Source organism: Salvelinus namaycush, chromosome 6 (genome assembly GCF_016432855.1).
Source record: "Salvelinus namaycush isolate Seneca chromosome 6, SaNama_1.0, whole genome shotgun sequence".
Lineage (NCBI taxonomy): Eukaryota > Metazoa > Chordata > Actinopteri > Salmoniformes > Salmonidae > Salvelinus > Salvelinus namaycush.
Window position 1 is genome coordinate 30,314,406 of NC_052312.1, and position 23,390 is coordinate 30,337,795.

The 23,390-nt window shown below is 42.6% G+C and overlaps 3 protein-coding genes across 4 annotated transcripts; 2 read left to right on the plus strand and 1 right to left on the minus strand.

Moving 5' to 3' along the window:
- Positions 1–235: 235 nt before the first annotated feature.
- LOC120049848 (vesicle transport protein GOT1B-like) lies at positions 236–5,095 on the plus strand. The gene is made up of 5 exons (XM_038996305.1): positions 236–383; positions 855–946; positions 1,245–1,423; positions 3,044–3,125; positions 3,917–5,095. Exons 1-5 carry the CDS (start codon positions 359–361, stop codon positions 3,953–3,955), a joined length of 417 nt encoding a protein of 138 aa, XP_038852233.1. The 5' UTR covers positions 236–358; the 3' UTR covers positions 3,956–5,095.
- A 4,312-nt stretch (positions 5,096–9,407) lies between these two features.
- Positions 9,408–10,756, plus strand: LOC120049064 (spexin prohormone 1-like). The gene is made up of 5 exons (XM_038995317.1): positions 9,408–9,413; positions 9,570–9,714; positions 9,953–10,015; positions 10,189–10,275; positions 10,446–10,756. The coding sequence occupies exons 1-5, from the start codon at positions 9,408–9,410 to the stop codon at positions 10,508–10,510; spliced, it is 366 nt and encodes a 121-aa protein (XP_038851245.1). The 3' UTR covers positions 10,511–10,756.
- Positions 10,513–22,517, minus strand: LOC120049849 (glycogen [starch] synthase, liver-like). Of its 2 annotated transcripts, XM_038996307.1 has the most exons (10): positions 22,437–22,517; positions 21,961–22,146; positions 20,973–21,091; positions 18,645–18,751; positions 17,834–17,912; positions 16,577–16,690; positions 15,438–15,564; positions 11,965–12,118; positions 11,556–11,630; positions 10,513–11,208 (listed from the first exon to the last, which is right to left on the minus strand). In XM_038996307.1, exons 5-10 carry the CDS (start codon positions 17,894–17,896, stop codon positions 11,184–11,186), a joined length of 558 nt encoding a protein of 185 aa, XP_038852235.1. In that variant the 5' UTR covers positions 17,897–17,912; positions 18,645–18,751; positions 20,973–21,091; positions 21,961–22,146; positions 22,437–22,517; the 3' UTR covers positions 10,513–11,183. The 2 variants fall into 2 exon arrangements, with proteins under 2 accessions (XP_038852235.1, XP_038852234.1); XM_038996306.1 differs by lacking the exons at positions 18,645–18,751; positions 20,973–21,091; positions 21,961–22,146; positions 22,437–22,517 and having other exon boundaries at positions 17,834–17,946.
- Between the last annotated feature and the right edge of the window lie 873 nt (positions 22,518–23,390).

Here is a 23,390-nt window from a genome sequence, read left to right on the forward strand (position 1 = left end):
TGTTTTATTTTATTTAACCTTTATTTTACAATACAACCTAGAAAACATTTTCCATCCAGAAAATGGACAAGTGTATGTAGGCAGAGCAGACATTTTCCAACAACTACCTAGTTATATTCAGCAGAGAAGTGCTCTCCTTAACCTTTTCACCAACGTTTTGATACAACCCTTTAGTATGTTGAATGCACCCCTGGTTTTGTCCGGAAGAATAATATTTCTAACGTAACCAAGAAGGCGTGTTTCCGGAAGACGTGGCTAGTGGTACAGTGGCAGCTGTTGTAATAGTACTTGGATTTTAGTACAATACAATTAACAGTGTCAACTTGTAAATTTTACAAGTTGTTGATTCATTGCCAAAATGATCTCTCTAACGGACTCACAGAGTAAGGCGATTTCTATTTTATCTAACGGTTGTTGCTGCTGGCCAACTTGTTCCAGCTCTCTAGCTAACGTTAGCAAGCTAGCCTCTCTCAGCTACATTACTAGCTAAATTAAGCTAGGCTATTCTTTTATGTGAGGAAACCAGCTAGAAATAGCTAGCTAGCTAGCTAAATAGTATGTTTTGCTAGATAGAGTGACCATTGACAGCTATTGACGTTAGCTAGCTAATTAATGACATTCATTCTGAGCCAGATGGCTGGCTAGGGAGCGAGGACGTCAATTGAAACCACAGGAGGTTGGTGGAACCTAATTGGGGAGGACAGGCTTGTGGAATGGTATGTTGGATACCATCCATTCGCTCCGTTCCGGCCATTATTATGAGCCGTCCTCCCCTCAGCAGCCTCCAGTGATTGAAACGTATTAACGTAAGTGTGCTTGGATACTTGAAATAATGTGATTCCTCTTTCTTGCAGAGATCGGAATGGGACTTACAGGCTTCGGCGTGTTTTTCCTCTTTTTTGGAATGATCCTGTTTTTTGACAAAGCCCTCCTTGCAATAGGAAATGTGAGTGATTTCATCATCATGTTTGCCTACCTTCTGCAGCTACATACATGAGGCTTACGTTTTGCTATATTTATTGGATGTTGGTGTGATCTGCAGTTCCATTATCTCTGAGAAACACACAGCTGCAGAGTCAGAGCTCCTTGCTTGAGGGTGAACGGTTGTTCACCCTCTATCAGTGTGTGCCTTTCTGTCTCTCTCTCTCTCAACTGAGAACAATCACCACCTTATAGAGTAGTGAAGTACTCTGTCATTGTCAATAAACATTGACGTTGCCTGTCCCTTCTATCTCTCTCTATAGATCTTGTTTGTGGCTGGCCTGTCGTTTGTGATCGGTCTGGAGAGGACGTTCCGCTTCTTCTTCCAGAAACACAAGATGAAGGCCACCAGCTTCTTCCTGGGAGGAGTGTTGATTGTTCTTATAGGCTGGCCCATTGTGGGAGTGGTCCTGGAGGTCTATGGCTTTTTCCTTTTATTCAGGTGGGTACAGTACAGTACAGGCACCAGGCTCAGTTTGCTAAGCTTATCTTTAGAATAAGATCTAGTCTGGAGGGAATCAAGCCAAACTTAGTTTTTTCCTGTCAACTGTGTCTCGCCCCCACCCCTTGTTGAGTGCAGCCCCCATTTAATGCAAGGGCTTACTGCGTGTAAAGAGCCGTAGTCCGTCATCATTTTACATTTTACATTTAAGTCATTTAGCAGACGCTCTTATCCAGAGCGACTTACAAATTGGTGCATTCACCTTATGATATCCAGTGGAACAGCCACTTTACAATAGTGCATCTAAATCTTTAGGGGGGGGGGGGGGGGGGGGGGGGGGGTTAGAAGGATTACTTTATCCTATCCTAGGTATTCCTTAAAGAGGTGGGGTTTCAGGTGTCTCCGGAAGGTGGTGATTGACTCCGCTGACCTGGCGTCGTGAGGGAGTTTGTTCCACCATTGGGGTGCCAGAGCAGCGAACAGTTTTGACTGGGCTGAGCGGGAACTGTACTTCTTCAGAGGTAGGGAGGCGAGCAGGCCAGAGGTGGATGAACGCAGTGCCCTTGTTTGGGTGTAGGGCCTGATCAGAGCCTGAAGGTACGGAGGTGCAGTTCCCCTCACAGCTCCGTAGGCAAGCACCATGGTCTTGTAGCGGATGCGAGCTTCAACTGGAAGCCAGTGGAGAGAGCGGAGGAGCGGGGTGACGTGAGAGAACTTGGGAAGGTTGAACACCAGACGGGCTGCGGCGTTCTGGATGAGTTGTAGGGGTTTAATGGCACAGGCAGGGAGCCCAGCCAACAGCGAGTTGCAGTAATCCAGACGGGAGATGACAAGTGCCTGGATTAGGACCTGCGCCGCTTCCTGTGTGAGGCAGGGTCGTACTCTGCGAATGTTGTAGAGCATGAACCTACAGGAACAGGCCACCGCCTTGATGTTAGTTGAGAACGACAGGGTGTTGTCCAGGATCACGCCAAGGTTCTTAGCGCTCTGGGAGGAGGACACAATGGAGTTGTCAACCGTGATGGCGAGATCATGGAACGGGCAGTCCTTCCCCGGGAGGAAGAGCAGCTCCGTCTTGCCGAGGTTCAGCTTGAGGTGGTGATCCGTCATCCACACTGATATGTCTGCCAGACATGCAGAGATGCGATTCGCCACCTGGTTATCAGAAGGGGGAAAGGAGAAGATTAATTGTGTGTCGTCTGCATAGCAATGATAGGAGAGACCATGTGAGGTTATGACAGAGCCAAGTGACTTGGTGTATAGCGAGAATAGGAGAGGGCCTAGAACAGAGCCCTGGGGGACACCAGTGGTGAGAGCACGTGGTGAGGAGACAGATTCTCGCCACGCCACCTGGTAGGAGCGACCTGTCAGGTAGGACGCAATCCAAGCGTGGGCCGCGCCGGAGATGCCCAACTCGGAGAGGGTGGAGAGGAGGATCTGATGGTTAAAAGTATCAAAGGCAGCCGATAGGTCTAGAAGGATGAGAGCAGAGGAGAGAGAGTTAGCTTTAGCAGTGCGGAGCGCCTCCGTGACACAGAGAAGAGCAGTCGTGTGCTTGCTGTTGTCAACTAACTCTCTCTTTCTCTGCCCCCTCTCTCTCTTTCTCTTTATCTTCTCCAGGGGTTTCTTCCCAGTGGCAGTAGGCTTCATCAGAAGGATACCCATCCTGGGCTCCCTGCTAAACCTCCCATTCATCAGTGGGGTGAGTACAGTGATGTAGAGGTAAAAAAAATAGTTGGGTAAATTCTGATCGCCGGTCGTGGCGAAAAAGTAACGCTCCTATAGTTTCAATGTATTTTTCCCGGTGGGTAAACTGGGTTTACTTGCGTTTACCCTCCACTACACCACTGGGTGAGTAAGGGTATGGGAACAGGAGCTGCAATGCAGTGGGTGCTGTGTGGGCTGAGGTGGTTACACTAAAGACAACACAGGGTCCACTTGGCTTCTGACAGTGGTTCTGGAAGGCTGTAGTGTCTCATACAGTGTCACTCAATCTTCTCATTTAAGATCGTGTGTGTGTGTGTGTGTGTGTGTGGTGTGTGTGTGTGTGTGTGTGTGTGTGTGTGTGTGTGTATGTATGTTTGTGGAGTCACTTGTTTTGAGGAGAATGTGTCTCTGTCTCTTTAAAGCCTTCGTAATTAACTCTGAGGACAATCCGCAGTCTTGGTCAGTCACTGCAGATTTTCCCTTGCATGTGAGCATGATTCACATCTGTTTATAATGTATGTTATACTGTAATGTTGCCTTATGCCTGACCAGAGTAGGGAACCATTGGAAATAATTTATACTAGGACACCAGCAACAGCATTTATCCTTCACACCGTTTTGTATAGTCTACTCAGTCACGTCAAGCAAACATCGCATTGCCCGTGTACAACTATGCACTAAACATTTTAGTGAAGCTTGTATATGTCATCTATTTTGCTCTACTTTGCAAAGGGGACGGTAAGACTGTTGACTTATATATATATTTTTTCTCTCTCTCTCTTTCAGTTTGTGGACAAAGTGGGAGAGAGCAACACCATGGTATAACAGTGACTTTTTGTTTATGAAGAAAATAAATCTCTATTATATTTATGATACAGTAGTTCTGATAAAGCCACTTAACCCCCATTGGTCAATTGCTTACTTCCAACAGTTAGCTAGGTCATTTTCATGAGACTTTGTATATGAAGACCTCTTCCCATTTTAAAGGGAAAACGGTCTGCTTTTTGTATCTTGATTCTGCAATTTTAAGGTCCGTACCAGTCCTGGTTGCTACGGGCAACTGTTACTAATGAATCTGGAGTTGGTTACGATGGCTACCCCAGAATGTTTTACATGTCGTTGTTGAATGCTGCTCTCCTCTACTGGAGAACTCCCCACGAGGAGGAGAGTCCCTCTAATGGACTGAAGAGAACCATTTTGGCTCTCTTACTCTACTATTGAATGTACAGACAAACTCACCATGTCATCGCCTCTGAAGATAGCCCCTGGACAACCTCAGAAGAGGTGTGGAGTAGGAGAGCTGGTCCCATTGTTACATTGTAGATGGGGCCAGGGGGTTTTCCTAGTGCTGTGCTGTCTTGCCAAAAATGAACTAGGAGTTAGCAAGATGGCACAAACAGATGTTAGGGTTTCCTGACCATATGACCAGGGAAAGCTCGAAGCCATAGTTATAGGTGGTTTCCTGGTCAGGTATTGGAAAGACTCCTGGTCCTACTTATGGTGCCTGTGCTTTCTCTCACTGGACTAAAACTTGAGTCCTGTGGAAGAAAATAGCTTTACTTTCCTTTTCTCTCACGCCTGTTATGAGTACCAGATCTGGCAGTTGCATATTTTCCCCTTATATTTCTGTAATTTCTCTGTATGACTGGATGAGAACTTCTGTAGATTTTTTTTTTTTTAATTTAAGAGCAACATTTGAGTTGGAATTGTATCAATCTAAACTATAGGAATGGAGGGAACTGAATGGAATGATTACATGTGAAATGACAATGGTTTGACAATGTTTTGTCTGACACTTTTGTAATTACACTTTTCTTTTTTTTTACTTGTGTTGTGCCGTTGTCTGTCATTCATTGTGTTTTGATTGTGACAAATTGCAAATATACTGAACAAAAACATAAAAGCAACATCTTAAGTGTTGGTCCCATGTTTCATGAGCTGAAATAAAAGATCCCAGAAATGTTCCATACGAGCACAAATCTTATTTCTCTCAAATTATGTGCACACATTTGTTTACATCCCTGTTAGTCAATATTTCCAATTTGCCAAGATAATCCATCCACCTGACAGATGTGGCATATCAAGAAACGAATTAAACAGCATGATCATTACACAGGTGCACCTTGTGCGGGGGACAATAAAAGACCACTTTAAAATGTGCAGTTTTGTCACACAACACAATGCCACAGATGTCTCAAGTTTTGAGGGAGTGTGCAATTGGTATGCTGACTGCAGGAATGTCCACCAGAGCTGTTGCCAGATAATTGAATGTTAATTTCCCTACCATAAGCTGCCTCCAATGTCGTTTTAATGAATTTGGCAGTATGTCCAACCGGCCTCACAACCGCAGACCAACCCTAACCCTAACTCAGACCACGCCAGCCTAGGACCTCCCCGTCCGGCTTCTTCACCTGCGGGATCGTCTGAGACCAGCCACCCGAACAGCTGATAAAACTGAGTATTTCTGTCTCTAATAAATCCCTTTTGTGGGGAAAAACTCATTCTGATTGGCTGGGGCTGGCTCCCCAGTGAGTGTAGTCTCACCTAGTCTCACAGGGTCAAAAACATGACATCACTACTCACATGAATGGACTTTTTTATTTAACCTTTACTTAACTAGGCAAGTCAGTTAAGAGCAAATTATTATTTTTCAATAACGGCCTACACGACGCTGGGCCAATTGTGCGCCGCCCTATGGGACTCCCAATCATGGCCTGGATTCGAACCAGAGTGTCTGTGGATTCGAACCAGAGCGCCACTCGGGACCCCCAAAAATGAAAATGGAACACATTATAATGGCAGGCCTTTTTATCCCAACATTTATCCACATAAATTGTAAGATTGTAGTGCTTTTCTTTGTATTGTTTGATTTAACTTTTATTTAACTATCACAAGTCCAGATGGTCCTATTATCATTTTGTTCATTTTTAATGTATGAATAACTTTTGGAAGAATGTATTCTTTGTCTCAATACACATTACACTGTAGGCATATGCTAGGCCTACTGCTCCACTTCTCTGCAATTGTTTAGTTTTAGTTGTGGATTGTTTACCAGCATTAGGCTAGATATAATAATTGATGGTAATGTCAATGAGAATCCCAGGGAACCCATCACCTCCAGCTTCCCTGAGTCTATCCCAATCAAACACTCCTACATTCATTGGGAGACTGTCAGCTGTTCATTCATAAAAACGACCAGGCAGCTATCCATGAACCGCTTCACTGCACAAGAAGTAAACATATCAATATTTCCAAAGCAATTACTTTCATTTTTTACAACAGTAAGAATACTGATAGTGTCTCAGCATTTTGCATTAAATGGCTTCTTTCTTTACTTTTGATAAAATATTACCTTATACAGTGCCTTTAGAAAATAGTCACACCCCTTGACTTTTTCCAAATGTTGTGTTACAGCCTGAATTTAAAAGTTATTAAATAGAGATTTCTTTTTGTCACTGGACTACATACAATACCCAATAATGTCAAAGTGGAATTACAGTACCAGTCAAAAGTTTGGACACACCGACTCATTCAAGGGTTTTTCTTTATTTTTACTATTCTACATTGTAGAATAATAATGAAGAAATCAAAACTATGAAATAACACATATGGAATCATGTAGTAACCAAAAAAGTGTTAAACAAATCAAAATATTTTATATTTGAGATTCTTCAAATTAGCCACCCTTTGCACACTCTTGGCATTCTCTCAACCAGCTTCATGAGGAATGCTTTTCCAACTGTTTTGAAGGAGTTCCCACATATGCTGAGCACTTGTTAGCTGCATTTCCTTCACTCTGCAGTCCAACTCATCCCAAACCATCTCACTTGGGTTGAGGTTGGGTTATTGTGGAGGCCAGGTCATCTGATGCAGCACTCCATCACTCTCCTTCTTGGTCAAATTGCCCTTATACAGCCTGGAGGTGTGTTTTGGGTCATTGTCCTGTTGAAAAACAAATGATAGTACTACTAAGCGCAAACCAGATGGGATCGCGTATAGCTTCAGAATGCTGTAGTAGCCATGCTGGTTAAGTGTAGCTTCAATTCTAAATAAATCACAGACAGTGTAACCAACAAAGCTCCCCCACACCTCCTCTTCCATGCTTCACGGTGGGAACCACACATACGGAGATCATCAGTTCACCTACTCTGCGTCTCACAAAGACATGGCGGTTGGAACCAAAAATCTCAAATTTTGACTCATCAGACCAAAGAACAGATTTCCACCGGTCTAATGTCCATTGCGCGTGTTCATTGGCCCAAGCAAGTCTCTTCTTCTTACTGGTGTCCTTTAGTAGTGGTTTCTTTGCAGCAATTTGACCATGAAGGCATGAACAGTTGATGTTGAGATGTGTCTGTTACTTGAACTCCGTGAATAATTTATTTGGGTTGGATCTTCCTTTCCTGTGGCGGTCCTCATGAGAGCCAGTTTCATCATAGCGCCTGCCATAATATGGACTTGGTCTTTTACCAAATAGAGCTATCTTCTTTATACCACCCCTACCTTGTCACAACACAACTGATTGGCTCAAACACATTAAGAAGGAAAGAAATTCCACAAATTATCTTTTAACAAGGCACACCTGTTAATTGAAATGCATTCCAGGTGACTACCTCATGAAGCTGGCTGAGAGAATGCCAAGAGTGTGCAAAGCTGTCATCAAGGCAAAGGGTGGCTACTTTAAAGAATCTCAAATATAAAATATATTTTGATTTGTTTAACACTTTTTTGGTTACTACATGATTCCATATGTGTTATTTCATAGGTGTGATGTCTTAACTATTATTCTACAATGTAGAAAATAGTAAAAATATAGAAAAACCCTTCAATGAGTAGGTGTGTCCAAACTTTTGACTGGTGCTGTATGTTTTTAGAAATTTTTACAAATTAATTAAAAAAGAAAAGCTGAAATGTCTTGAATCAATAAGTATTCAACTTCTTTGTTATGGCAAGCCTAATTAAGTTCAGGAGTAAAAATGTGCCTAACAAGTCACATATTAAGTTGCATGGACTCACTCTGTTTGCAATAATAGATTTTTTACATTATTTTTGAATGAGTACCTCATCTCTGTACCCCACACATACAATTCATTATCTGTAAGGTCCCTCAGTCGAACAGTGAATTTTAAACACAGATACAACCACAAAGACCAGGAAGGTTTCTCTAAGAAAGTTGGTTGTTGATCTTTGTTAGACAGCCATTTTAGATGGGATTTTTTTTCTCATAAAAGCAGACATTGAATATCCCTTTGAGCATGGTGAAGTTATTCATTACACTTTGAATGGTGGATCAATATACCCAATCACTACAAAGATTAAGGCGTCCTTCCTAACTCACTGAGTACCACTATTCATATTTTCAAGCACGGTGGTGGCTGAATGTTATGGGTATCCTTGTCATCGGCAAGGACTAGGTTTTTTGGGGGGACAAAAATATATGTAATAGAGCGAAGCACCAGCAAAATCCTAGAGGAAACCTGGTTCAGTCTGCTTTCCAACAGACACTGTGAGACAAATTCACCTTTCAGCAAGAAAATAACCTAAAACACAAGGCCAAATATACACTGGAGTTGCTTACCAAGACAACATCTAATGTTCCTACAGTTTTGACTTAAATCATCTTGAAAATATATGGCAAGACTTGAAAATGGCTGTCTAACAAAGATCAACAACAAACTTGACAGAGCTTGAAGAATTTAAAGATGTTAATATGCAAATATTGTACAATCCAGGTATTGAAAGCTCTTAGAGACACAGAAAGACTCACAGCTGTAATTACTAACACGTATTGACTCAGTGGGTCGAATACTTATGTAATGAAGATATACTGTATTACTGTTTAATTTTTCATACATTTTTTACAGGGTATTTTGTGTAGATCATTAACAAAAAATGACAATTAAATCCATTGTAATCCCACCTTGTAACACAATAAATGTGTAAAAATTCAAGGGGTGTGAATACTTTCTGAAGGCACTGTAGATCTATGATTGCATTGGTAGCTAATTGTATACATAAAATGTGTAATGTGTACATTAAAATGTGAGTAATTGATTTGATTGGTTCCTCTCTGCATTCCCTCTCTGCGCTTGGAGTCCACCTCTCTTTCATCAAATTGACATGACCTATTGCTGTTGACATCCATAACGCATTGCGCTGTGGGCTACGAGGTCTCACTCACCAGTCCAATATAAATACAGGGATCACATTTGCCAAGGCACACAACTTCTGCCCGGACTTCTACTGGCATTACAGGGATCTAATATCCTCCGTCGCAATGAAGGTAAGTTGCCTGTTGAGGTACATTTTGATCTTTTCGTTTTTATGAATGGAGATGAGCATGGCACATGCAAATGATGAACTTCTTGTCATTTATTTGGAACGCATATTTGTTTTACATTGTCTGCTTGTTCATACAGCATAACTCTACTTTTAACTGTTTCAGGGTGTGAGGACTATTACAGCTTATGCACTTGCTCTTTTACTTCTGGTAACGCTCGTCTCCCATTCGTGGAGCGCACCGAAAGGCAGTTTCCAGAGGAGAAATTGGTCACCTCAGGCAATGCTGTACCTCAAGGGCACTCGTATGTCTACTACCTACATTAGCCTAATCATACTTTGCATTCCTTTGACATACCTTTTAAATGTATTTCTGCATTTATGTCCTCCACAGAGAATAATTGGAAATAATATGCACTGTAAGGGAATTAACATTATCATTTAAATCTGAAGTTGTCTATTATTTCCTTATCATGTATGTTTATTTATGAATGCAACTCAAATATATTGCATTTCATAACTGTGTGTATGTTGCTATTACAGAGGGACGGCGGTTTATCAGCGAGGACAGAAAAGAGGGAGACGTATATGACACATTACATTTAGGTAAATACAATACACTTGTATTTGGCAGTATGCACATATTCTTATTTTGTATGACTCTGCTACTGTATGGCTCTGTAAAGTAGTGCACTGTATGGGGAATAGGGTGATTTGAGATTTTAACATCATCTTTTACTTTGACCTATCATTACTCTGTTATGACATCCTCTTTTCAGAGACTCGGAGTCAAAACACAGAGAAACTCAGTGTGAACCAGGCAGCCACAGTCCTGCTCAATTTCCTGCAGCAAGCCAAGGAGGATGGTGAGTTGGGTCATATTGCAGCCTACAGTAATGGTTAAGGATACATCCAAGCTAGCCAGGAAGCTCACCTCAATAGGCGCTAATTCAGGCATCGGGTTCCCTTAACTACATCCAAGCTATAGGTTTGAAATTGCCATAAAGTTAATTGCACTTGTCTTTTTTCGTTTCAGGAGAAGAAAATCCTGAACAGCTGTACTTTCAAGACTTGCCGGCATGGAAAAGAGAGTACTTCTGATGTATTTTTATAATGTATTTATTATTGTTGATAACATTCTAATCTATTGCATCTGTTGATCTCTTGTTGTTGGATGTAGACTATTTAATGCAATGTGAGAAAAACACTGGTCTCTAAGTACGGCTACACTGAAATGTTTGAACGTATTATTTAATACAATGTTTAATAAAATTATTTTGAATTCATAGCAACACTTGTCTAAGGGTATCTGATCATAGAAGTAATGTGTTCAGGACTAGGTTTGGCCATCCCAGGCTATAAAGAGAGAGAGACCTCTCACTGCAATTCCTGATATATAACTATTGATTAAACTATTCATGTCTCATTTCCTATGGGCGTGAGGGGACTTTTATCATCAAAATAATAGGTATTTTCTCTTAGAAATTATACATAGGTAGTATGTGTAACAGCTGCTTAAGGCTCAGTGTCCCTACAACAGATCTAATATTGTACGTTCTGGGCTGGAACAAAAAACTGCACATACTGCAGCTATCAAGGACCAGGGTTGGCCATACCAGGCTAGTAGCGAGAGATCTCTCAGTTGGCAGTTTCTCCTGGGTGTGTCTTCTTGCCCTCGGGCGTGACACCCAGAGTGAAGGGGGCTTTGATGTTCTGCCTGTCCCGCTCTGACTCCTTATCTTCATCATATGGCTCTTCATCATCATCCTCCTCATCACTGTGGTGGGGGGTAGAGTGCACTGACGCCGAGGGGGAGGGGGGCACAGAGAGAGAGAGAGAGAGAGGAGAGACAAATTATTCACGTCTCTGGAAAAACCACAGTGCAACTGCACCTGTACAATACATACAACATACAAACCGTGAACACATGAGCAGAGAGAGAGAGAAACAGGGAGAGCTTGTTTTACTCAAGAAGGAAGTGCTCAGAAAACAGTAGTAACAGATTGGACAAATACAAAAGGATGTCTTGTCATTTACTAAAATGTTAGGTTGTCAATTCAAGCTCAGGGAATGGATGAACTCTGAATCTCTGACGCATCTATAGTGTCAATCAATAGAGCCAGAGGAAGACAGACTCTCCTCTCACCTGTTGAGGGGCCAGCGGCTCCATCTTGTCAGGGAAAGCCCTGCTGAGAGCCAGGCTCCGGGTGTGCATGAAGAACTGCAAACATAAATCAACTGAATCGATTGAACCACAACTAAAACACAACTGAACTAATCCCGAATCAACTGAACTAGTCTGAACAAGGAACAATAAAATAATTCTCCAAAGAAAGAAGGGACATTGTTTACATTACATGTTACAAAAGGAAATCGTACAAATAACAAAGCATAACAATGAAGTTAGCACCAAAAGCACGCAATTCAGTGGAATTAGTTTCAGTATGCCGCAATGGTGGTCATCGTATTTTGTTTTCTAAACTTTGTTGAATTGTGAGATCCACCTGCCTTTCAAACCATTAGGTAAACAGGGACATGGACCCATAGCGACTCACCCGTCCCAGTCCAGCAGGTCCGACAACCTCTCTGTGCGGTTCCTCTGGATGATGCGCTGTCGTCTGGACTGCTGGCAGAACCCGAACATGAACTGGGTTAGCTGGTTACACGAGTCATCTGCCGAATGGAACCGCCGGTCCACTATGTAGATCCCTGAGAGGAGCGGGACAGATACGGACCAGTGAGACGCAGGAATAAAGTATTCCATTCTATTATAAATAGAGAATTTATTCTATTCTAAACTGCTGACTGAAGTAGGGTCTTGAATTTCACTGATAAAAAGAGAGTCACTCTGTTCTTCTGGGTTTCGGGGAACTCCCAAAGTATATCAGAGCTCTTCCATAAGAGGTCACTCAAACGATGCACTGATTTGGTGATGAAACTGAAGAGGTGTATACGCATGTACTGTACATACCGCATGCTGTGGTGTCTGACACATGTTCCAGCCGAAGCCAAACAGGTTGGTGGTCACACTGGGTATCCCCCATCACAGTACACTCAAATCAAATCAAAGTGTATTTGTCACGTGCGCCGAATACAACGGGTGTAGACCTTACAGTGAAATGCTTACTTACAGGCTCTAACCAAGAGTGCAAAAAAAAGGTGTGTGTGTGTGTGTGTGTGTGTGTGTGTGTGTGTGTGTGTGTGTGTGTGTGTGTGTGTGTGTGTGTGTGTGTGTGTGTGTGTGTGTGTGTGTGTGTGTGTGTGTGTGTGTGTGTGTAGGTAAGTAAAGAAATAAAACAACAGTAAAAAGACATTTGAAAATAACAGTAGCAAGGCTATATACAGACACCGGTTAGTCAGGCTTATTGAGGTAGTATGTACATGTAGGTATGGTTAAAGTGACTATGCATATATGATGAACAGAGAGTAGCAGTAGCGTAAAAAGAGGGGTTGGCGGGTGTTGGGACACAATGCAGATAGCCCGGTTAGCCAATGTGCGGGAGCACTGGTTGGTCGGACAAATTGAGGTAGTATGTACATGAATGTATAGTTAAAGTGACTATGCATATAAGATAAACAGAGAGTAGCAGCAGCGTAAAAGAGGGGTTGGAGGGGGGTGGGACACAATGCAAATAGTCTGAGTAGCCATTTGGTTACCTGTTCAGGAGTCTTATGGCTTGGGGGTAAAAACTGTTGAGAAGCCTTTTTGTCCTAGACTTGGCACTCCGGTTCCGCTTGCCATTAGGTAGTAGAGAGAACAGTCTATGACTGGAGTGGCTGGGGTCTTTGACAATTTTTAGGGCCTTCCTCTAAACACCCTGCTGTAGAGGTCCTGGATGGCAGGCAGCTTTGCCCCAGTGATGTACTGGGCCATACACACTACCCTCTGAAGTGCCTTGAGGTCGGAGGCCGAGCAATTGCCGTACCAGGCAGTGATGCAACCGGTCAGGATGCTCTCGATGTTGCAGCTGTAGAACCTTTTGAGGATCTCAGGACCCATGCCAAATCTTTTTAGTTTCCTGAGGGTGAATAGGCTTTGTCGTGCCCTCTTCACGACTGTCTTGGTGTGTTTGGACCATTCTAATTTGTAGTTGATGTGGACACCAAGGAACTTGAAGCTCTCAACCTGCTCCACTACAGCCTTGTTGATGAGAATGGGGGCGTGCTCGGTGCTCCTTTTCCTGTAGTCCACAATCATCTCCTTAGTCTTGGTTACGTTGAGGGATAGGTTGTTATTCTGGCACCACCCGGCCAGGTCTCTGACCTCCTCACCATAGGCTGTCTCGTCATTGTCGGTGATCAGGCCTGCCACTGTTGTGTCGTCTGCAAACTTAATGATGGTGTTGGAGTCGTGCCTGGCCATGCAGTCGTGGGTGAACAGGGTGTACAGGAGGGGACTGAGCACGCACCCCTAGGGAGCTCCAGTGTTGAGGATCAGTGTGGCGGATGTGTTGCTACCTACCCTCACCACCTGGGGGCAGCCCGTCAGGAAGTCCAGGATCCAGTTGCAGAGGTAGGTGTTTAGTCCCAGGCTCCTTAGCTTTGTGATGAGCTTTGAGGGTACTATGGTGTTGAATGCTGAGCTGTAGTCAATGAATAGCATTCTCACGTGTTCCTTTTGTCCAGGTTGGAAAGTGTGGAGTGTGCAGTGCAATAGAGATTGCATCATCTGTGGATCTGTTTGGGTGGTATGCAAATTGGAGTGGGTCTAGGGTTTCTGGGATAATGGTATTGATGTGAGCCATTACCAGCCTTTCAAAGCACTTCATGGCTACGGACGTGAGTGCTACGGGTCTGTAGTCATTTAGGCAGGTTTCCTTTGTATTCTTGGGCACAGGGACTATGGTGGTCTGCTTGAAACATGTTGGTATTACAGACTCAATCAGGGACATGTTGAAAATGTCAGTGAAGACACCTGCCAGTTGGTCAGCACATGCACGGAGCACACGTCCTGGTAATCCGTCTGGCACCGCAGCCTTGTGTATGTTGACCTGTTTAAAGGTCTTACTCGTGTCGGCTACGGAGAGCGTGATCACACAGTCGTCCGGAACAGCTGATGCTCTCATGCATGCCTCAGTGTTGCTTGCCTCGAAGCGAGCATAGAAGTGATTTAGCTCGTCTGGTAGGCTCATGTCACTGGGCAGCTCGCGGCTGTGCTTCCCTTTGTAGTCTGTAATAGTTTGCAAGCCCTGCCACATCCGACGAGTGTCGGAGCCGGTGATAGTATGATTCAATTTTAGCCCTGTATTGACGCTTTGCCTGTTTGATGGTTCGTCGCAGGGCATAGCGGGATTTCTTATAAGCTTCCGGGTTAGAGTCCCGCACCTTGAAAGTGGCAGCTCTACCCTTTAGCTCAGTGCGAATGTTGCCTGTAATCCATGGCTTCTGGTTGGGGTATGTACGTACAGTCACTGTGGGGATGACGTCCTCGATGCACTTATTGATAAAGCCAGTGACTGATGTGGTGTATTCCTCAATGTCATTGGAAGAATCCCAGAACATGTTCTAGTCTGTGATAGCAAAACAGTCCTGTAGTTTAGCATCTGCTTCATCTGACCACTTTTTTTATAGACCGAGTCACTGGTGCTTCCTGCTTTAATTTTTGCTTGTAAGCAGGAATCAGGAGGATAGAGTTGTGGTCGGATTTACCAAATGGAGGGCGAGGGAGAGCTTTGTACGCCTCTCTGTGTGTGGAGTACAGGTGATCTAGAATTTTTCTCCCTCTGGTTGCACATTTAACATGTTGATAGAGATTTGGTAGAACTGATTTAAGTTTCCCTGCATTATAGTCTCCTGCCACTAGGAGCGCCGCCTCTGGGTGAGTGGTTTCCTGTTTGCTTATTTCCTTATACAGCTGACTGACTCAGCTGGGGAACAATAACAACTACAACATAATAGTGCACCCACACATCCATACAACACTCCACACACATGAAGGAATACACAAAAACAGTGATATAAACATTTGCCAGAGAAAACCAAAGTGATGGAGTTTATGTTTGCAGGCTGTGTAAGTGTGACAGGTCACCTGGTGTGTCTCCCCAGGGCTCGTAGTAAGAAGGGAAGACCTCCAGGCAACAGCCTCGTACAAACTCCTCATTGTCCATAGGAAGCAGGGGGCTGGTGGAGGACAGGAACTCTGGGTGGAACACTATCTGATAGTATCAGGAAACATGTCTGTTAGTACCATTTAGAATAAAATATAGAGATCAGCACTACACTGGCTATACTGTATGCTCTAAGGGTCCTCTGTAGCTCAGTTAGTAGAGCATGGCGCTAGAAACACGAGGATAGTGGGCTCGATTTCCAGGACCAACCGTACGTAGAATCTATGCACGCATAACTGTAAGTCACTTAGGATAAAAGTGTCTGCTAAATGGCATATACTGTATACTCTAATGCAGGGGTTCCCAAACATTTTTTTGTTTGTGACCCACCAATTGAACTGTCTTTTGAGCCACAACCCACCATAAGTGTTGTGCGGTGAAAAGACATACACAGACCAAATAATAAGTCAAATATATTATCGTGGCAGCGGAGAGAAAATTTCAAAGCTAATCTCCTGCAATTCCACACATCCTGCCATGGAGCTGAAAGAAAATGTTGCAATTTTAAAGCCAATTTCCTGAAATTCTATACAGTTAGCCATGGAGGTTAGAGAACATTTAGTAGTTTTAAAGCTAATTTCCTACAATTCTACGCATTTTGACATGGCTAATGCTGTGTTCTTATGCTCAGACATTATAACAAAATCAATGGGGGCCTAATTGTCTAGCTTTTATTTTGTTGATTGTAAATTCTCAACAATTATAAGTTATTATAGAAAAATGTATAAGTCCATTATCTTTTCCACATATTTTCTATTTGATTTTAGTCCTTTAAGTACAATGAAAGCGTTTTTCTATACGGGGGGGGGTCAATGTCATCCCGACCAACAGTTTGGGAACCACTGCTCTAATGGAAAAAATAACACTTTGATAGTACTTTACATAAAAGCAAAAGGTATTACTTATCATATGCACATATGAGCCTTTATGATATCTTTTATATTGTCAACGTCTCGGCTGCCAGACCTTCTCCAGACAATTCTTCAACTGGTTTAACACAATAAACGAGGCAAAACATTATCATAAACAAACATGGACATCAAACGAACATCCTGCATACCTTGACTCGGTCAGTGCAAGCGCTGAAGAGGCCGACGCGTCTCACGTTGGCCAGGATAGGGTCAGAGGTGTCATCCCGCATGCTGTGAGTGGTCACTGGAGGAAGGGTGTGTCTCTGCAGAGAGAGAGACAGACAGAGTACAGTGTGTGTGTCTGTGTACTTGCATGCATGTGCATGTGTTGTGACTGCGTCATCACTGTGCACGTGCCTTGAGCAGTAAACATGGCGCGTATCAACATCTATAAGTCACTGATCCATGACTAATCACCTTTACGTGTAGACATCAGGAATATGGATCTGAAGAAGAATATCTATCCATTGGCCTAATGATATTTAATGATTCTCTTCTCTTGGGATTACCCTCAAAAGAAACACAAGCCTTTCTCCCAAGAAGATATGAACTTGCATGTAAAAGAGTTGCTGAACAGACAGCGATGCTAAAAACATGTCACAAGTGAACAGGCTGCTACATCTCACGTCAGCTTTGAGGCGTAAGAACTTAGCAGACATGCAAAGCCATTTGTCACCCTAACCACTGTGTGAATGCAGCAAAAGTGCAGACAGACAAGTCATTCTGTACTGGTACATCTCAGGGTCAACACAAATGGCAGTGAGAGTAACGACGGCCACAATCTGTCCGCCAATCAAACACCTGTGTCGTCCTTTTACGCCTAAACACATGTGACATGAATAAATCTAAGTGACAACGCCATTGTTATTGGCACTTTGCTATTAAATACTGCAACACCATCCAATCTATTGACCCATGGCCTGGTGTTATGGAGGTTCAATGATTCACACTGGGCTGTATAACTGCAGGGTCCATTCATTCATGGTTTTAGCACCAGGTATCCCCCAGTCCCATTCTGAATTGATCACCTTACAGGGTCATACCTCATATTGACCCTATAGGCCCATTCTACCATGTCAATGTTTAGTTACTCCATTCATATAACATTAGGGTACAATGTATGGGGATTCTCTGCACCATATTACCTTGTTGCCCAGTTTTCTCGGTCTTTTTACCACTCTGGTTGTCTCACACCCCAACTCTGTTTTATTTGATGTTCATCACATACCGGTCTTTTAATCATAACATAGACCTGACCCAATCTACAATATGGAGACTGTCAGCATTCTCAACAACCTAACACTTATTGGCTTTATTACTGTGTATAATGCACTTCTTACAACTATTCTATTCTATAACCTTTACCTCAGTATATTTCATACATTATCTGTCTCTTCGACTCCTACCTGTGTGGCATAGATGGCTCTCGTCATGATGGTGAAGTCGTCTCTGTCCAGGATGGTGTCCATATCAGGGATGTCTCCTCTGAAGACATCATGAGGTCATCAGCAGGTCAGAAAAGCAACACTCAAGTAATCACATTAGAACCCGCATGGACAAGCCCTTCATTAACACGGAAGCTCGTTCCACACGTTGGTAACGTGGAAAACCCAAAGGTCACACACCATCCGCATGAATTGACCCCCCCCCCCCCCCCCCCCCATTTGTTTTATACACTGCTGCTACTCGCTGTTTATTATCTATGCATAGTTACTTCACCCCTACCTACATGTACAAATGACCTCAACTAACCTGTACCCCCACACACTGACTCGGTACCGGTACCCCCTGTATATAGACTCATTATTGTTATGTTATTGTGTTACTTTTTATTATTTTTTATTTTATTTTATTTGGAAAATATTTTCTTAACTCTTCTTGAACTGCACTGTTTTGGTTAAGGGCTTGTAAGTAAGCGTTTCACGGTAAGGTCTACACTTGTTGTATTCGGCGCATGTGACAAATAGCATTTGATTTGATTTGAAGTGCAGCCTTAGTTCATTCATAACAAACGCCTGCTAAGGATTTCCTGGCTAAATGGCAGGGTTGTCAAATAGAGGGGTGTTACACTGATATGACATACAGTACAGGTCTGGTGAATACACTGTTTTTAATTGTAAGAATTAGAATGTTATTTTCATGAAATGTTTGGTGCTAATATTGCAGACATTTTGCAGAACTCCATGAGGTGCACCATTGTGGGTTACAGAGACGTACCAGAGCTGTTTGCGCATCGCCTGTCCCTTCAGCATCTCCACGTTAAAGTTGTTGGTCTTGGCTGGCATGATGAAGAAAATCCCCACTGTGACGTTATTCTTATGCACCTGGGAGAGAAGGAAAAAAGCTTAAATGAGATGAAGAATTAAGGATTAAACTGTCACTTTCTTTTGAGAGAGACCAGTAGATGTGCAGTATTGATTAGAGGCCCATTATTATTATTTTTAATTACATTGTAGAATAATAGTGAGGACATCAAAACTATGAAATAACACACATGGGATCATGTAGTAACCAAAAATGTGTTAAACAAATCAAAATATATGTTATATTTGAGATTCTTCAAAGTAGCCACCCTTTGCCTTGATGACAGCTTTGCACACTATTGGCATTCTCTCAGCCAGCTTCATGAGGTAGTCATCCAGAATGCATTTCAATTAACAGGTGTTAAAAGTAAAAAGTTAATTTGTGGAATTTATTTTCTTCTTAATGCTTGAGCCAATCAGTTGTGTTGTGACAAGGTAGGGGTGATATACAGAAAATAGATTTGCTAAAAGACCAAGTCCATATTATGGCAAGAACAGATCAAATAAGCAAAGAGAAATGACAGTCCATCATTACTTTGACATGAAGGTCATTCAATACGGAAAATGTCAAGAACTTTGAACGTTTCTTCAAGTGCAGTCGCAAAAACCATCAAGCGCTATGATGAAAGTGGCTCTCATGAGGACCGCCACAGGAAAGGAAGACCCAGAGTTACCTCTGCTGCAGAGGATAAGTTCATTAGTTACAACCCAAGTAAATGCTTCACAGAGTGAAAGTAACAGACACATGTCAACATCAACTGTTCAGAGGAGAATGCGTGAATCAGGCCTTCATTTTACCTTTATTTAACTAGGCAAGTCAGTTAAGAACAAATTCTTATTTTCAATGACAGCCTAGGAACAGTGGGTTAACTGCCTTGTTCAGGGGCAGAACGACAGATTTTTTTACCGTGTCAGCTCGGGGATTTGATCTTACAACCTTTCGGTTACTAGTCCAACTGTTACGGCATTCAGAAGAAGAAGGTGAGGACCAAGGTGCAGCGTGATACGTGATACGTGATACGTCATATTATTTAATCGAAACTGAACACTAAATACAAAATAAATAATAACCGAAACAGTTCTGACATGTGATACAAACACTAAACAGAAAAATAACTACCCACAAACACAGGTGGGAACAGGCTACCTAAGTATGGTTCTCAATCAGAGACAACGATAGACAGCTGCCTCTGATTGAGAACCATACCAGGCCAAACACATAGAAATACAAAACATAGAACAACATAGAACACCAGACATAGAATGCCCACCCAAACTCACACCCTGACCAACCAAAATAGAGACATAAAAAGGATCTCTAAGGTCAGGGCGTGACACCAACACTAACCACTAGGCTACCTGCCGCCCAAGAATCTCACAGACACATTTATGCAAAGAAACCACTACTAAAGGACACCAATAATAATAAGAAACTTGCTTGGGCCAAGAAACACGAGCAATGGACATCAGACCGGTGTAAATCTGTTCTTTGGTCTGATGAGTCCAAATTTGAGAGTTTTGGTTCCAACCGCCGTGTCTTTGTGAGACGCAGAGTAGGTTAACGGATGATCTCCGCATGTGTGGTTCCCACAATGAAGCATGGAGGAGGAGGTGTGATGGTGTGGGTTTGCTTTACTGGTGACACTGTCATTGATTTATTTAGAATTCAAGGCACACTTAACCAGCATGGCTACCGCAGCATTCTGCAGCAATACGTCAACAGGACAATGACCCAAAACACACATCCAGGCTGTGTAAGGGCTATTTCACCAAGAAGGAGTGATGGAGTGCTGCATCGGATGACCTGGCCTCCAAAATCACCTGACTTCAACCCAATTGAGATGGTTTGGGATGAGTTGATGGCAGAGTGAAGGAAAAGCAGCCAACAAGTGCTCAGCATATGTGGGAACTCCTTAAAGACTGTTGGAAAAGCATTACAGGTGAAGCTGGTTGAGAGAATGCCAAGAGTGTGCAAGCTATCATCAAGGCAAAGGGTGGCTACTTTAAAGAATCTCAAATAAAAAATATATTTTGATTTGTTTAACACTTTTTTGGTTACTATATGATTCCATATGCGTTATTTCATAGTTTTGATGTCTTCACTATGATTCTGCAATGTAGAAAATAGTCAAATAAAGAAAAACCCTTGAATGAGTAGGTGTGTCTAAACTTTTGACTGGTACTGTAGTTAGCAGTATATTGGATAACAAACTTGAAAACATAATAAGGACTTAATTCTTACCCATCGAAGTGTCCCCTGATAAATTCCTGAATCCGACCCTGGTTAGTGGAGTGAAGGTTCTGGGAACTCGTGCATGGCTGAGAACTTCTTGATGTTCAATCCGTTCGGCATCACCATATCTGTACAGTAGACAGAGAGAAACCCAGCCTATTTCAATATCAAATATCCCCGCTCTGTCACTTTATGTTCAATAGGAGTACAGTTGTAAAGTACAGTTGCAAAGACATGGGCACAGTGGACAGCAGCTCTCTCCAGACAGTAGCAATGGTAGATCTGCCTCTCACCAGCCTCCTGGTCTATGTTGAACTGACAGGGGCACATCAGAAATCAACACAAGAGTCATTAATAGGTCATTATTAAGAGATAACTATTGTGTAATTACCAATTGTCATGCACATTCTAAGTAAATATCAGTTAAATAGTGAATGAAACCTGTGAATAAAACTCTTTCAAATGTTCTACACTAACTATTATTGGGGCTATGGGGTTCATTTCGAGTTTGACAAATGTTTGAAGTAGGATCTCCCTTGAGTCTCCTGTCTGCCAGCGAGGAGGAGGCTTCCTCTTCCTCTTCATAATGAGAAGCTGCTGTCAATTACCCAGCCTGCCTAGTGAATGACCTTTAGGCCCACAATGACCTTTTTACACTTAGCCTGAGAGCCAATTACAGTACCATACACCAGCGCAAACACAACACAGACCCATAGCTTACTGACACACAGGGGAGACACTGAGAGAAACTCTAAATCTAACAAAAACACCTGAATCTGTGATGAGCAAAATGTTTTGTGAGGCATTTGAATAACAAAGCCACAGACCTATAGCTCACTGACGCACGGGAGAGATACTGGGAAAAACGAAACTCAAACTAACTCAAACAATGCTTAATGTATTATTACCCCAACATTGTTAAAGCTGAAAAAGTTAGTGAGGAATTTCAATAACGAAAGTTTATAGGTTTGTGTGTGTGTGTGTGTGGCCTCTTTACCTTGTCCAATTTGTTGTAGAAGACCACATTTCCGGCACAGAGGTATTGTCCCAACAGAGTGGAATGGGTTGTGAAGATGGTTGCCATGGGAATCTTCCGCGAGCGACAGAATATAAGTCCTCCCCCTGCCTGCCACTCATGGAAATGGTCGAGGACATTGGGCGAGTCTCCAAGCTGTTCGGTTAACTAGGAATGAAAGCAACGAATTACTGATGATTAGCTCTATAATCTCATATTACCCAAGAGGGTGAATATGTTTTGAGTAAAAAGAAGTAGGCTACTGTATCATTTATTTTTTAAAGTTATCTGACATTAAGGTATTCACATCAAGCAGATATTCTTGACTTCAAAAAACAGACCCATATACAGCAATCTTTAAACCTCTTTCAGAGTATTTTTCACAGCATCCTTAACAAGCTGACAAATGACTTCTTTAAAGAACCAGGCAACCATGGACCCAAAAACGTTTGCCTCACTGTAATGGGCGGGCATTCCGATACCACAGGTGTCCCACAGATCCCCCTTCCATCGGTCCAGGTTCCAGGCTGCTGACCCCGTGTCAAATAGGATCACATAGGGACTGCCCAAAGTACACCTAAAACATACAGTATAATCCCAACATAAGGGAAAGATAGATATGTGTGGTTCTAGAAGACAGTACCAACCAACACGAGACCCACAATCACAGTATCAAACACATGGGGCAAAGCTGAAATACTACAAAAGAATAGTTTCTGAAGCTGCAGATGTATTTGTTTGTCTCTGATCCTGGAGATGGTGTTTGTCTGCCAACTTGTGGATTCATCATCTCTATCTAACTCCATTGGCGTTTACAGTGTAGGCCTACTTCTGTAGAAGTGCATGTCTGCCCTCTTCTGGACAGAAAGTACTACTACAGGATTGTGTATTCTCCACTTGCATGTCACACCTATAGAATAGAACATAAGATAATATAATACATCCGTAGTAGAGTGCCAGGCAGCCGTTGTCAATAAGGGCGTCCATAGCTTTCTTGATGGCTGGGTTTGGGGGCTCACACTGCTCCACCTGGGTCTTGAAATTGTGTTCGTAAAACGGCCCCATCATGAATAAGTTCTCCCCCCCATTTCATCCACTGTTATCTTGGCCTTGGTCTGGATCACTGTGTAGATCCCACCAACTGGAGGAAAAATATATAACATACATGAGATTCAAACTTTCTAACTTGTGACATGTTGTGACACACATGAGGGGAGGTGAGTCTGTCCACATATTAAGATATAGTTCTGCATGATATTGTGTATTTTGCACGATTAATAGTCTGGAATGAACAAAAACAAAGACCATGATATAAATAACAAAAGAAATCTGAAAATGCTGCGTAAAAGATAAGCTACGGTCAAATATTTGTGAAAAGGACCATCAACAATCAGAAACCCCTGTATTACGTT

Coding starts and splice junctions, on each gene's coding strand:
- LOC120049849 (XM_038996307.1), bottom strand. CDS start 17,896: ATGGACACCATCCTGGACAGAGACGACTTCACCATCATGACGAGAGCC. Junction 15,565..16,576: donor CTTGCACTGACCGAGTCAAG/GTATGCAGGATG, acceptor TGATACTATCAG/ATAGTGTTCCACCCAGAGTT. Junction 12,119..15,437: donor GCCCTGGGGAGACACACCAG/GTGACCTGTCAC, acceptor CGCTCCTCTCAG/GGATCTACATAGTGGACCGG.
- LOC120049848 (XM_038996305.1), top strand. CDS start 359: ATGATCTCTCTAACGGACTCACAGA. Junction 947..1,244: donor CCCTCCTTGCAATAGGAAAT/GTGAGTGATTTC, acceptor CTCTCTCTATAG/ATCTTGTTTGTGGCTGGCCT. Junction 1,424..3,043: donor GGCTTTTTCCTTTTATTCAG/GTGGGTACAGTA, acceptor TATCTTCTCCAG/GGGTTTCTTCCCAGTGGCAG.
- LOC120049064 (XM_038995317.1), top strand. Junction 10,016..10,188: donor ATATGACACATTACATTTAG/GTAAATACAATA, acceptor TCCTCTTTTCAG/AGACTCGGAGTCAAAACACA. Junction 10,276..10,445: donor GCAGCAAGCCAAGGAGGATG/GTGAGTTGGGTC, acceptor TTTTCGTTTCAG/GAGAAGAAAATCCTGAACAG.